Source organism: Leptopilina boulardi, unplaced genomic scaffold (genome assembly GCF_019393585.1).
Source record: "Leptopilina boulardi isolate dan_hultmark-lab unplaced genomic scaffold, ZJU_Lbou_2.1 LbouV2_277, whole genome shotgun sequence".
Taxonomy (NCBI): domain Eukaryota; kingdom Metazoa; phylum Arthropoda; class Insecta; order Hymenoptera; family Figitidae; genus Leptopilina; species Leptopilina boulardi.
This window is the reverse complement of record NW_026137837.1, coordinates 304,508-318,921: the sequence shown is the minus strand read 5'-3', so window position 1 is coordinate 318,921 and position 14,414 is coordinate 304,508. Positions and strand designations below refer to the sequence as shown.

The window sequence follows — 14,414 nt, the reverse complement described above, 5'->3', positions numbered from 1 at the left end:
TTAATGTTTTACACATGAAGAGAATTTAGTTACTCTTAGCGTATGAGCAAAAGCAGTAGATGTAGTATCCAGTAGTTGTTGCAGCATTTGTGTAAAAGCTGTTTGTATAACATTTTCAATTACGGTTTTATCAAACTAAAAGTCTTTTTGCCGTTTTTCTATTAGCATGCCATAAGCATGAAGAGGATTCTAATTCCCCCTACTTTTTTACTGGTGATATCGCCTGTCTCTTGAATAGACACTCACATGTGTGGACAATATGCACAAAAAGTTTATTAATATTTTAATATTTGCTTCTAATTAAATACATCTCTTCGTGCTCAAAACTTGACTCTCATAAGCACCCTGTGTTTCACCCTGTATCAATAAACATTAAAATACTCATACGCTAACAGAAACATTTAATCCTTCTTGTCCTAGATTTGAAAACTCATTCTTATCATATTTTAAGTACCAAGATGAATTGCAAAAATAAAAATAACATTACCTATGTATAAACTATAGGGCGGCAAGTTGGAGCAAAAAGAAATAGAAAAGACTCTGAAGACGCTGAATCGAGTTCAGACAGATCAGAACAGTCTCTAGCAAAGAAAAATGGTACAATTACAAAATAATACTATTAATAATAGTAATTATAATCGTTATTTCTGTGGCAAGGGTGCAAAAGTAGGGGAATCGAAACTTGGGAAAGTTTGACGCTCGAGCGAAGTGAATGCGACAATCATGCGAGTCGAGATTCCCCTATTTGTGCCCATGCACCGTACATAAATTTTTGTATAACACCTTGCGTCAAAAACTTGACTAAATCGCTGGCTTTTAAGCAATAGTGTTTAAAAGGAGGGGAAATTGTTCTTTTACGCACACTTTTTCCCTTCAATCACAGCAATTTAGTCGATTTTTTGACGCAAAATATTATAACATATATTGTGTTATACAATAATATGAGAAGTCTTAGTTGTACGTTATCTATTAAAATAATAATTTTTATCAGGAGTATAAATTGAAAACCGAAGATTTTTTGAAGTTTTTAATGTTTTTTGGCAAAAAAAATTACACATTAATTCTTCAAAATATTCTTCATCACTAGTGTTACTTACCGGGATATGAGCACGTGAAAATTAATATAATAAGTAATGCAACACAGGGTCAAAATGAATTAATAGTAATTATATTTATAACGTGGAATTTATTATATGATATTAATATAATTATTACAATCACAATAACGAGACTAACAATAGCGTTATCAATATGATTTAAATAATTACAATGGCGCGTAAATCCAGAAGCGGAGAGATTTCCCTTTAATTTATTGTTGACTTACATATTCGGCACTTGAAATCACTCCACAGAATTATCCATTGTTCCTTGGGGATTTACAACACGTAAAATAATAATATGAATTTAACACCTAACGAAATTAACACAGAACAAATTTAACACATAACGAGTTTTAATAAACAGTTTTTAAAGTAATTAACACTATTAAAATAACGCGGTGCTATTCAGTCAGGCAACTTCAATTGACGTGCATCTATCCACGGTCAGATGCAATAATACGCGTAAATTTGTCAGCCCTTGGCTATTCTAATTTGCCTTTTCAATTCAAGTCCTCAGACAATGACCTCTTTGCATCAGGTCTCATTAACAACTGCCCGAATCTTCAGACCCATTATCTCTCACTCACCGCTCCGTTCTCCTTTTTCCTATAAATTATTTCCTGTCGGCAACAAATAGCTACCACTTTTTCACCTATATATCAGCATACATATTTCGTGAGAAAAAAATTATTTGTCTTTAAAAGCAATCCACGAATCAATCAAATTTTTGGCTTTTTCCAAAGAACGGAAATGATAATTAAACAAACCATACGACATCAAGCGGAATACATAATAGTCGAAAGGGTCTAAATCTGTAGAATATAGCGGATGAGGTAGAACTTTACTTTTTATGTTTCAAGATAGGTTTTTACAACATTATCTACATGCGACCGAGAATTGTCCTGCTGTAAAATCACTTTTTTGTGTCTTTGGGAGTATTATGTGCGTTTTTATCTTAATTCTCTACTTATACACATAAATTATTTTTAGAAATTGCCCTGTTAATGACTTTATTCGGTTTTAAGAGTTGATAATAAATAATATTTCATTAACTCAGCATTTTTAGGTACAAAAAAATAACGCCGATAACAATCCACAACTGTAACGATAAGGAGTTATCCACAAATGCCCAAACTAACAAATCAAGCTTCTGTTTTGACAATTTTTTTCTAAAATTTGAGACTTGCACTAACTATTACAGAACGTCGGTTTTCAATTTATAATCCAGATATTACCAAATTTTTATTTTATAATATATATATTATATTTATTATATATCGCAAAATTATACTAATAAGTAAAGTATAATCATAAATCTGATATATATTGTGCTAATTGATAATGTAAAAAACCGGTAAAAATTCTATATTAAGTTAACCACTTTATTTCTAAATTCTCTATTTATATTTTTACACTCAATCTGGTTCAGTTTATATAAAACGAATGTAATTAATCAATTAAATAGGACAAAAAATAATTAATGATCATAAATAATTATTTAAATATTTAATTTATGAAAAAAGCAATGTAAATTAATTTATTTAAAATCTATGGCTACTTCCAAGATAGATACCAGATCCCGAATTCGTAGATTATATGAAGATACCTGCTGTCTGGTTTTAAACTTCACAATTTATTGTTCCTTGAATTTCGCATGTATTAGCCTCGACAATATTTTTAGTATATATATTTCTCATCAATGTAAAGACCCCGCAGACTTTGCTACCTTCAACATGATTGATATTAATCTTATTGCCGTACTTCTTCTATAAGAAACAATTTCGGCTCTCCTTACAGTCCAAGAACTTGATATCGACTTCTTTGTACTTAATTTACTGCTGGTTAAATCTCAAACTCTAAACGCATACATCCTACTTCCTAATTTTCCAAACACTTCTTTTTGGAAGTGTTTTCTTAACTAAAGCTCCTACCACTTTCGTGTGGCTAACGCCCTTCTTTTAAAACTTCATTGGAAAAGTTTTCTCCTTCTACCTCTTTTGCTCGTTCGTCTCTTGTAAACTACGAGGGATACTTAATCTTTTTCAGGCCTCCAGGACTACATGCCTTAGTACTCTATATTTAATTCGATATTTTTTCATAAATCTAAAATTTCGGCTCTGCACTTATAGCAATCATTGACGTTGTCCACTTCTTCCTTGCCTCCTTAATTACTGAATAAACTGCAAGAGCATGTCCTAAGACTGGTGAAGAACCCGGCTACCACGACAAGGTTTGCCGATAATTTACATGATCCTTAGTAGCAAACAACCATGGGTAGGAAGAATGAAACTTTTTAAATAAAGATGTAATTATTTATTTCGTAATAGTTTATTAATTAATTTCAATATTTTGACTCAAACCGGACTGGACCGAGTTTTAACTCAATAATGGTTGCTCAGTACACTCAATCAGTCAGTATTTAAAACAAAGTTGTGACAGATTTTAACGAGAGAAAAAGAAAAAACTAACTTATTAAACTAATTACTTCACATATTCAATTAGTTCAATATATTTCTTTATTTTTTTATCCATAAAAAAATATTTTAAAAACCTAAAAATATAAATAAACTTATAAGATAGTTAACAAATGCAATATTTGCTCCTGCTTCTCTATCTGCTTTTCTCTCATTCATAATGTACCGCTGTTAAGTTAATTATTCTTCATTAAGTAATAATAAATTGATAATATCATATATGTGTAAACTCAAATGAAATCTCGAATGGACGAAAATCAAAATAATACTGCTTCTGATGACTTATATAATGATACTTCACTGCAAATGAATAAAATTCAAAAATACTTTTCTACAGAAGAATCATCTAATTCAGATTGCGACTCAAATTCTTATGCAAGTGAACAAGGTATAATTAATAAAATATATTAATAACAAAAGTCATATATTACTACTTTATATAGAGATATGAACAAGTATAAATTTTCTTTTATATTCTATTTTTAAATAAATAGTCATATCACATATTTATACGAGAAAAACACTAACAAGTAAACCTACCCAAGTGTTAAACTCTGATTTGAAAGAAACTTGGCACGTTTTTAGATCATGCAAAAATAAGAGATACGTAAATCTTTACATTTGCTTAGAGGAAAGTTTAGGGAGTGAAACCATGCCCTCAATTTGCCAAACCCACCCCAAAAAAACGCATAATAATATCGAAGCTCATAAAAAGTATATTTAATTTCCATCAAACATTAAACATGGTATCTAAGGATTTTTTGGGTCGTTAATTACGAATCTCAGGTCAGATTAAAAAAAATTCAAGATGGCCGATTTCTCTACAGCGGACGAATTTTTAAAAATTGATTGAATTCGCTTGAAACTTGTTACTCGGGGGTTTTTTAGGTTGCTGATTATAAATATGTCAGTTTTCCAGAATTCAAAATGTCGGAACAAAGATGGTGAATTGCATATTATTATTTTTAAATTCATCCGCCATTTTGAATTTTTACAAACTGGCCTCAAATTCGTAATTAGCGACCTCATAAAGCCCTGAGTAACAAGTTTCAAGCGAATTACATTAATTTTTAAAAATTCGTCCGCCATATTGAATATGCCATCTTGAATTTTGTTAATCTAACCTCAGATTCGTAATTAGCGATCCAGAAAACCCCTAAATACTTTGTTTAATCTTTTTTGGAAATTAATTATACTTTTTATGAGCATGGATATTATTATGCGTTTTTTGGGTTTTTATTTGTCAAGCTTAATAGTTGGTTTCACCCCCTAAACCTTCGTATAAGCAAATGTAAAGAAATACGTATCTCTTATTTTTGCAAGATCTAAAAACGTGCCTATGTGTCATCCAAAACGGTCTGTAACACTTGGATAGGTGTACTTTTAAAAACTAATTTTTAAGCATACTTTGTATATTGTTTTTATTTTATTATCTAATATTGATTTAATTTCTATATTTTGTAGTTCATATAATTCCGTATTCAAGTTCACAAAAAATAAAAAAAATTTAATATAAATAGCGTAATATTATATTTACTAAATACAATAAAATAAAAGCAATATATTTTACCAGCATATAATAGTCATACTTAAAACTTATAATTATTTTTTAAAATTAAAATTTAAAAAAAATAATGTTGTTTTATCTTAAATTTTAATCGAACAAAATATTATAAAAATTATGGTAAACAATTTTTGAAACGTTACCCTTATTGACCCGTAGGACGGAGCGTTTTAAAAAGTTCTCAAATGCATGCGGACACAAATATTATTATTTTCGACACAAAGAGATCACGTGAAGCGCAAAAATCAGGTATATAATTGAGATTTTGATGTATCTATTTCTCTTATATACCCGTGTCGTGATATTTTCAATTCTTCTCATTTACAATTTATTGCTATTTACTTAATTATTTGCTACTAAATTAAACTGATATTCTGATTATCATCATTTAAATAACATTTTATATCACAATTAAATATATAAAGTTATCTATGATTGAACTTTAGAATCAACAATGAAAAATCATAAATGTATTAAAAAACGCCAAGAAGATGAAAATTTAATATATGACGCATTCGGTCCATCAACATCGCAACAGGCGAATAAACGAGGTAAAATTCATTGATACAAACATCTAAGAGCCCATCTAAACGTCGAAATTATCATGAAAATGAACTGTTTATGTTCTAATTTTCTTTAATAAATTTGTGTCTGATCTTTTTTATAAAATAACTATTACACAGATCAACAAGATTTACTTTCGAAAAATCAGACAATACTTTTTCGGAGGTTATCGACGTGCTGAGTACGAATCCGGTCTCAAAATTGACCCTACACGTCAGGTTTTCGAGATATTCTAAGCTTAATGTGCAAAAAAACCCGTTTTTTAACTGCATTTAAGGTAATGCAACATCAAGAGATAATTTTTTTTCCAAATGATCAATAGTGCATCTGAAAGTGTTATTCTTCCCCTTTAAAAGCCATTTTAAAGTTTTAATATCTTCATTTGTCTCTTAATAATCGTTCATTCAATTTTCTGGGTATGGCGAATTCTTCAATGTTCCAAAACTGAATAGGAACAGATAAAACTTCGATAATACAAAAGAATATAACTACAAACATCTAAACTTAAAATAGTTCTGCAGATTTTTGTGTATAACTAAACACGAATTCGATGTCAGATTTTAAGTATTCAAAATGTCGGATCTAATGACAATTTTTTTTAAATTGATTGTATTTGAATGTTATTTTGTTACTCGAGGGTTTTTATTTATATAATATACTCAAAAAGTATTTAAAGGGGAAGAATAGTACTTTCAAACGTAATATTGAACTTTTGGAAAAAAATTGTTTCTTGATGTTACATTACCTCAAATGCAGTTAAAAACGGTTTTTTTTGCACATTAAGGTTAAAATATCTCAGAAACCTGACGTGCATGGTCAATTTTGAGTCCGGATTCAGATTCAGCACGTCGAAAACCGTCGGAAAAATAATGTCTGATTCTTGAAAAGTAAATTGAATAAAATTTTGTTGAATTGCGTTATTTAATATATGGCATCATTATTTTCCTTTTAAACCTTTTTTAAGAGGTTAGGCTACTGAAACGTTAAAAAAACGATAATATTTTTGCCTAGAAATATGCCTTAAGGTCTATAAAATAAGACATAATCATCATTATAAAGGTAAAATTTTTCAATTTCTTTAATAAATAAAAATAATTATTAGGTAGTTCAATAGATAATTTACAATAATATGTAACTAAATTTTTAATTCCTGTCAATCTGTTCTCGTAAGAAAAATCTTGAAAGTCGATTTGATTATTCTTTTCAAAATGCCTAACCCCTTAAATTAGATATTTAATTTCTGTCATTCTGTACTCGAGAAAAATCTTAAAAATTGGTCTGATTATTATCTTCAAAATATCTAACCCCTTCAACAAAAATTCATCCAAAATTCATTACGTGAAAATGACTCATACAACAATAACAACTTGAATAACAAATAATATATGTAACAAAGATAATAACATTTACTTAATATGAATTATAGAAATAGTAATATCAATGGAAGAAAAAAAATCTTCCCTGGAAAATAAAGGAGCAGAAGAGACAAAGAAAATAAATTACACTGGTAAATTATTATTATGACCCCACATATATAATTGTGATAATGACGATTTTCAATTATCTATTTATTACCGGCAAAACCAGCAAAGTCAAAATATTTGTCAAAATTCTTAGACAATTCGATAAATACCTAAAAATCACTAGAAAATTCGAATAATTCCTAAAATCTTAGAATATTTCCAAATTATCTAAGTCATTTTCAAGAATTTCCTAGACATTTCGGGTTTAGCCTAAAATGATTTTATACATGTAATATGTATACACATATTACATATTCTTGTACAGGTTCATGCATGTTTTCAATTAATTAAAATTAAAAACATTAAAAGCTGCGCAGTAGTGTTCCTAAGACATTATAGCTGCTCAAAAATTTTAAAATGCATAAGTAATTTGAATTATATCTATCTACTCTCCTGTATTGACGACTTGTTTTCAATACATTTAATTTAAATTAATTTAAAATTACGTCAAATACAATCTTCGACTTGTAATCACTTATTCGATTAATAGACAAAATCTTTTCTAAACTGTTCGTTTACATCAATGCAAAACTTGCTATGATAAAATTTAAACAAAAAACTAAATCAATTTAGGCAACACCTTTAAATACGTAAGAAATTCCTGAAAATGATTAGAAAATTTGCATTTTGCGAAATGTCTGCATTTCAGAAATTGATAGTATATCTTTTTACATCTGTCTACTTAAATTTCCGTAATAACAAGTTAAATATAATTTTAAGGGGAGATTACAGTGATATTTAATGTTAACTGATTAAATAGTTTTAAAATAAAAGTGTGACAAAGTTGAAAAAATGCAGTATCGAAAAAAACGCGTTTAAAGTTTTCAAACTAGAAGTTGTACAAAAAAGTAATTCTTACTCAATCAGTAATAGCGTCTCCATACATAGTTCCTTCTACTGCTTCTAACATAACATTTTCAAGTAATCTAATGCCCGTCAAGTAGCAGTGAGTGCCTCTGGACCATTAACTACTAACCGACTAGTATAAACGCGTACGTTCACGATTAATGTAATAAACTAAATTTACCGTGTTCGTAGATAGTTTTACTAAGCAAAAATGAAAAATACAAGTCAATTTAAAAAAAATCACCGTAATCACCCATTAAGTTATAGAAGTACTAAAAGATTTTTCTCTCATTTTTAAAGCGAATTCTGAACAAGAAAAAAATAAAAACTTCAACTATTTATCAAAAAGAAAAATCAGATCCCAATCATGGAAAAACTATCAAAAGGAACAAAAAAAGAAAAGGAGGGCAAAAAAAAACAAATAAATTGAAGGAAATAAGAGACCAATTGGAGCAACAAAATCGATAAATTACCTGAAAAACGAAAAAAATTCAAATTTAAACAGTTAATTTTTTTAATTAAAAAAATACTAAACATTCATTTAAATATATTACTTTCTTTGTTTAAATCAAAAAAACGTTATTGGAGTGATCTTGTATTTTTAAACTAGTGGCATTTTATTTTATTTTAACATCAAATTATTTTTCATAACACATTATGAAGCAAAATTCTGCGTCCTCATAACGAATATTATTACTGTAAATCAAATTGGATTTTTTCAAAGATACATTTTATACGATGGTTATAATTATAAATAAATATAATAATATAAAATAATAAATATATAAATTATAATTATAAATTATTATACCATCATATAAAATCTACCTTCGAAAAAATCCATGGTGATGCTACCATTGTAAAGCAATAATTTCTAAAAAGGACGCCGAATTCTGCGTCCAAACATGTCATATAGTTCTAAGTTCATATGTAAACTAAATGATTATAGACGCGACAGAATTCGCGAAAGTGCTTAAGTAGTCTTTGTTCTTTCGTAAGAAAAAATGACAGGACTAGTCAGTAGTTGGCATTCTAAGTGGTTATGCAGACTTGACAAAAATTACTCGACAGAATCTGCGTAACTGCTTAAGTACTCTTTGTTCTTTCGTAAGAAAGAATGACAGGACTAGTCAGTAGTTGGCATTCTAAGTAGTTATGCAGACTTGACAAATTTTAAGTTTCGTGTAACATTTCAATCCGACTTACATGACTTAAATCTAATTTAAAAAAGTTATATCTATTAATCTAAAATTCTTAAGGAGTTCTAAAATCAAAATATTTACATGCATGTAAATATTATTTATTTATTCACACCAGTAACTAAAATTAAAGACAAACAAATGTTCAACTACGATAACAACAATTTAGAACAATATTTTCCTGATAAGAATTAGAACAATATCCAATCATTAAGAAAGTGAAAGGCAATGTAAGTAGTTAAGCATATTAAACAATTATTAACATGTACATTTTGTTATATATTTTTAACATTCGTTATTAATTTCTTCTAAAAAAATATGAATTTTCGGCAGCTGGTGTTCTAAAGTATTATGTTAACTCAGTAATTAATAACGCGACAGAATCCGTGTAACTGCTTAAGTAGTCTTTGTTCTTTCGTAAGAAAGAATTACAGGACTAGTCAGTAATTGGCATTCTAAGAGGTTATGCAGACTTGACAAAAATTACTCGACAGAATCTGCGTAACTGCTTAAGTAGTCTTTGTTCTTTCGTAAGAAAGAATGACAGGACTAGTCAGTAATTGGCATTCTAAGTGGTTATGCAGACTGGATAGAAATAACACGACAGAATCCGCGTAAGTGCTTAAGTAGTCTTTGTTTTTTCGTAAGAAAGAATTACAGGACTAGTCAGTAATTGGCATTCTAAGTGGTAATGCAGACTTGACAAAAATTACTCGACAGAATCTGCCTAACTGCTTAAGTAGTCTTTGTTCTTTCGTAAGAAAGAATGACAGGACTAGTCAGTAGTTGGCATTCTAAGTGGTTATGCAGACTTGACAAAAATTACTCGACAGAATCTGCGTAACTGCTTAAGTAGTCTTTGTTCTTTCGTAAGAAAGAATTACAGGCCTAGTCAGTAATTGGCATTCTAAGAGGTTATGCAGACTTGATAAAAATTACTCGACAGAATCTGCGTAACTGCTTAAGTAGTCTTTGTTCTTTCGTAAGAAAGAATGACAGGACTAGTCAGTAATTGGCATTCTAAGTGATTATGCAGACTGGATAGAAATAACACGACAGAATCCGCGTAACTGCTTAAGTAGTCTTTGTTCTTTCGTAAGAAAGAATTACAGGACTAGTCAGTAATTGGCATTCTAAGTGGTTATATAGACTTGACAAAAATTACTCGACAGAATCTGCGTAACATTTCAATCAGACTTACACGAACGCGTCAATATTTGCGTAATTTCTTAATTAATCTTTTTTCTTTTTTGAGAATGAATGACTTTTTTAGTTAGTAATTGGTATTCGATGTAGTTGTGCAAACGAATTAATTGTTAACCTTTAGGTATCGCGTATCTTTTTAAATAAATATTTAAGTGATATTGAGGGAATATTTCGCAGGTTTTAATCTTTTGGCTTACTTAAGTAACAATTGATAATACATTTGTTTAATTTGAGCAGTATTTAAAATACGCAATACAACAGTAAAATTCTATCTTAATATCTCCTGAATATCAACTCAACTTCCCTGAAATATTCTCATGACTTTTTTTTTATTAAAAAATTTGTTTATTCCACGGTGGTGTTTAAAAAATATTTAAAGAAATTTATCGTACTGTTTGGGAATGTTGTGTAGTCTAAAAATATCTCGTCGCGGATTTAGTTACTTTTACTTCATCGTGAGTGACCTTATGACTTTTTTTACATAATTGTTGACCTATGATCTTTAATTTTTAAGTTATGTTACAACCTGTGACCATAAGATACATTACCTTAAACTTCACAATTGACCTTTCATATTAAATTTATGTTTGACCTATAACATTCAGTTTTGGGTTTAAACTTAACATTTGACCTTAAATGTTGAGGTCATGTTCATTTCAAACTATGTTTTTGATATCTAACTTTAAATATTGACGTTACAGTAGAACTCTGGTTATCCGAGCTAATGTGGACTGGACCTACCTCGGATAATCCGAATTGATAAATATTTATTACAATTTAACATTATTATTGTTTAAACAATTATTATTTAATACAAACGGGAAAATAAGATTGTGTAAATATTCCATAATAATTTAAACAATTTGAATTTATTAAAAATAAACTCATATTTAAAAAAAACTAAAATTAAAAATAACTCGGATGACGCGGACTAGACTCGGATAATGCAGAATTTCCTACTGGGACACCACCTCGGATAATCGAGACCTCGGATAAAGCGAGCTCGGATAAACGAGGTTTTACTATATTTTAATTTTTAACTTATGTTTTTGACATGATTATAGTTCAATCCTGGAAGCAGAGAGATCTTTTTGTAATATTGGTGGATAAATGGGTCTTTCAAGACGACGCTGGAACTGAGGTTAAATTCAGATGTAAAATACTAATATAGGTAAATATGTGGGTTATTCCACGTCAACATAATTAAGTTAGATTACGAAATTTGTTGAACAATATTTGCCATTTCCTTAGTTACATGTGATATATATAAAAAAATTGGTAATATTTATTTTATACAAACTACTTATATTCTAAAAGTCTACTTTATTAAATGGTTGTTTTTTATTTTAGTTGAATATGAATAAATACACTAGAGAAACCATTCTTCACTACTTTGTTAACAATGTTGTAAATAACATCAAAAATAACATTAGATTTTATTTTAAAATAATTAATAAAATATCAAATATGTATTACTAATTTCTCTTTTAAATAATTTCAGGAAGACTGAAAAATCTTGGACGCATAATAGAGCCCAACACGCATATCTAAAATATCACGTTCAACACGGTTAAAACTTTTTATTATGGGTAATCCTCACTTGAGTCTAAGTAGCAGAAGCAGAACAACTTTCTATGGTTACTATGCGTTTTCAAGAATGAGAATAATTAAAAAAGTTACGGAAAAGCACTCTACTTTACTTGTTAAGTCGAATAGTGAATTCACGAGTATTATAATATTAATTATAATTTAATAAATAATTTTAATTATTATAATATTATTCACTATTATAATTGTTGAGTGTTCTACTTACCCACACGGAGAGAAGTGCGTAGTAGATCTTACTACCATCTCAGTTAAATCTACTAAACAGTATCTTTCATTTTGGACGGACTAAACAGTCAGTTAAATGAACGATACTGTTTAGTAAAAAAATTTACACGATTATCGATAGAAAAAAATTTACCGACAGAAACGAAATGTAGAAATCTGATTGGTTGTCAGCAATCTGGTTAATTGTGGACAACCAATCAGATTTGTGCATTTTTATTCTGTTGGTAAATTTTTTTGTGTGACAGAACTATAGTAGTCCCTCTGACTACGCTGTTTAGTAGAATCTGCACTAAACGTATTTAGTAGAATAAACTAAATCTCTTCTCTCCGTGCAAATACACGAATTTCTGCGAGAACATACTATTCGTTCACTTTTTTTAGTAAACATAAAATGGAATAATGACGGAATAATGACAATTGAAATGTTTAGTTATAAGCTTTCAAAAAACATAAGTTTTTATGAAATTGATAACAACTGTCTACCAATTATATTACGAATTACTAACTATATTACTATTACTACTACTACTATTACTAATAGAATTAGTAATAGTTACTAAATCTGTAATAAATAACAATTTACAAATACTTATTACCAATTTGATGAAAATTTACGTGTTTTGAAACCTCATAATTAAACTTTCTAATTGTGCCAAATATCGTTATTCAGTAAAGGTCTTCAAATTATTAAATAAATTAAAAAAATTAAATAAGTGAATTATTTCAAATGTTTGTAAAATAATTACAAGATTGACAAGTTTGATCATTGAGAATTATATTCATATAATTTTGATTTTTTTTTCTAAAACATCATATTAATTGACTAGATTTTAATTTAATGTACAACGTTTAAACACATGCGGCGTTTTATACTACAAACTACAAAATTTATAACACAAATTTTATGTATTTTATAAACAATCGACTATTTACTTGTTTATATTTTCGTAAAAAATTAAATAAATACTAATTGTTAACATTACAAAAATAATTTTTTTAATATAGGATAATTATTTTGTTACATCTTCAAGTAAAATTAAAATTATAAGAAAACTTTAATTTATTTTATAAAAGGTTATAAAATTGTGATTAATAAAACAATTAATAAAACCTTATAAATTAATTATTGAAAAAATATTGAAATATGAATGAAAAAAACTTCCAACAAAAACAAACAACTTTGCCGCCATTGAAATCGATTGACATTAAATAAGCTCCTAATTATATTATGGTTTAATTTATTTATATACTTTATTATTGTGAGAAAATTATAACTTATTTAATAAATAACTTTATTTTTCATTCAATTAATATTACATGTTATACTAATTTTTTCTATTGCAAAATTGTATATATATTTTAAAAACACATTCACTAAAAAATATTTAAATATTAAAAAAATAAAGAATAAGTTCATGTAACTACATGATTAAAAAATACCGTAATATTTATTTGGTTGGGTAAAATTTTTAAAAATAGTTCTATAAAATTTGTACATCTTAAAATATATATAACTGTTAATATTTTCTTTTCCCATTCTAATGTTTTATCAAACGTTTTAACTTCGAATCTTGACTCCAAATTTAAGGTAGGACAATAAATTTAATTACTTTTCTCCTCGTGTTTCATTCATTCTACCTATACAGGTTTTATAAATTTTCTTAGAATTTGGTAGACTTCACTGCGGTTACTCTTTTCCAACAAATTAATTGAATTGATTCTTGAGTTTAACCTAAAATAGTAGCATAATGATATTAAAATATTAATTTTTAAAACACTTTTTTTTAAGTTGAATTTTATTCTTAAAAAACGGTTTGTAAAATGACTGTTTTTATAATGATGCATTTAATATTACCAAAATCTCATTTGACATAAATATCATGTATTATATAAAAATCCTTTAACATATTCGGGACCATTCATTAATTACATAAGGGTCCTCAGGGGGAGGGGGAGTTTATAAAATCTCTACATGGTCTTACGTCGGTGGGTGGAGGGTAGAAGCTATTCTTACGTAAGATTTTGCCAAGAATTTTACATTTGTATTGTTGTAGTTAATTTTTTAATTACATTAATATTGTTAGAAATTTATAATTTTAATACAT

At 27.9% G+C, this 14,414-nt stretch overlaps 1 protein-coding gene across 2 annotated transcripts in view; it reads left to right on the top strand.

The window, feature by feature from the left end:
- The window catches only part of LOC127281706 (uncharacterized), a 28,755-nt gene extending 15,588 nt beyond the window's left edge, over nt 1-13,167 (top strand). For both annotated transcript variants that reach the window (XM_051305559.1, XM_051305558.1), the window contains 3 exons: nt 505-597; nt 11,541-11,647; nt 11,978-13,167. In XM_051305559.1, coding sequence (XP_051161516.1) covers nt 505-597; nt 11,541-11,647 — 200 coding nt within the window. In that variant the 3' untranslated portion in view covers nt 11,978-13,167. The remainder of the gene's footprint in view (nt 1-504; nt 598-11,540; nt 11,648-11,977) is intronic.
- The last annotated feature ends 1,247 nt before the right edge of the window (nt 13,168-14,414 follow it).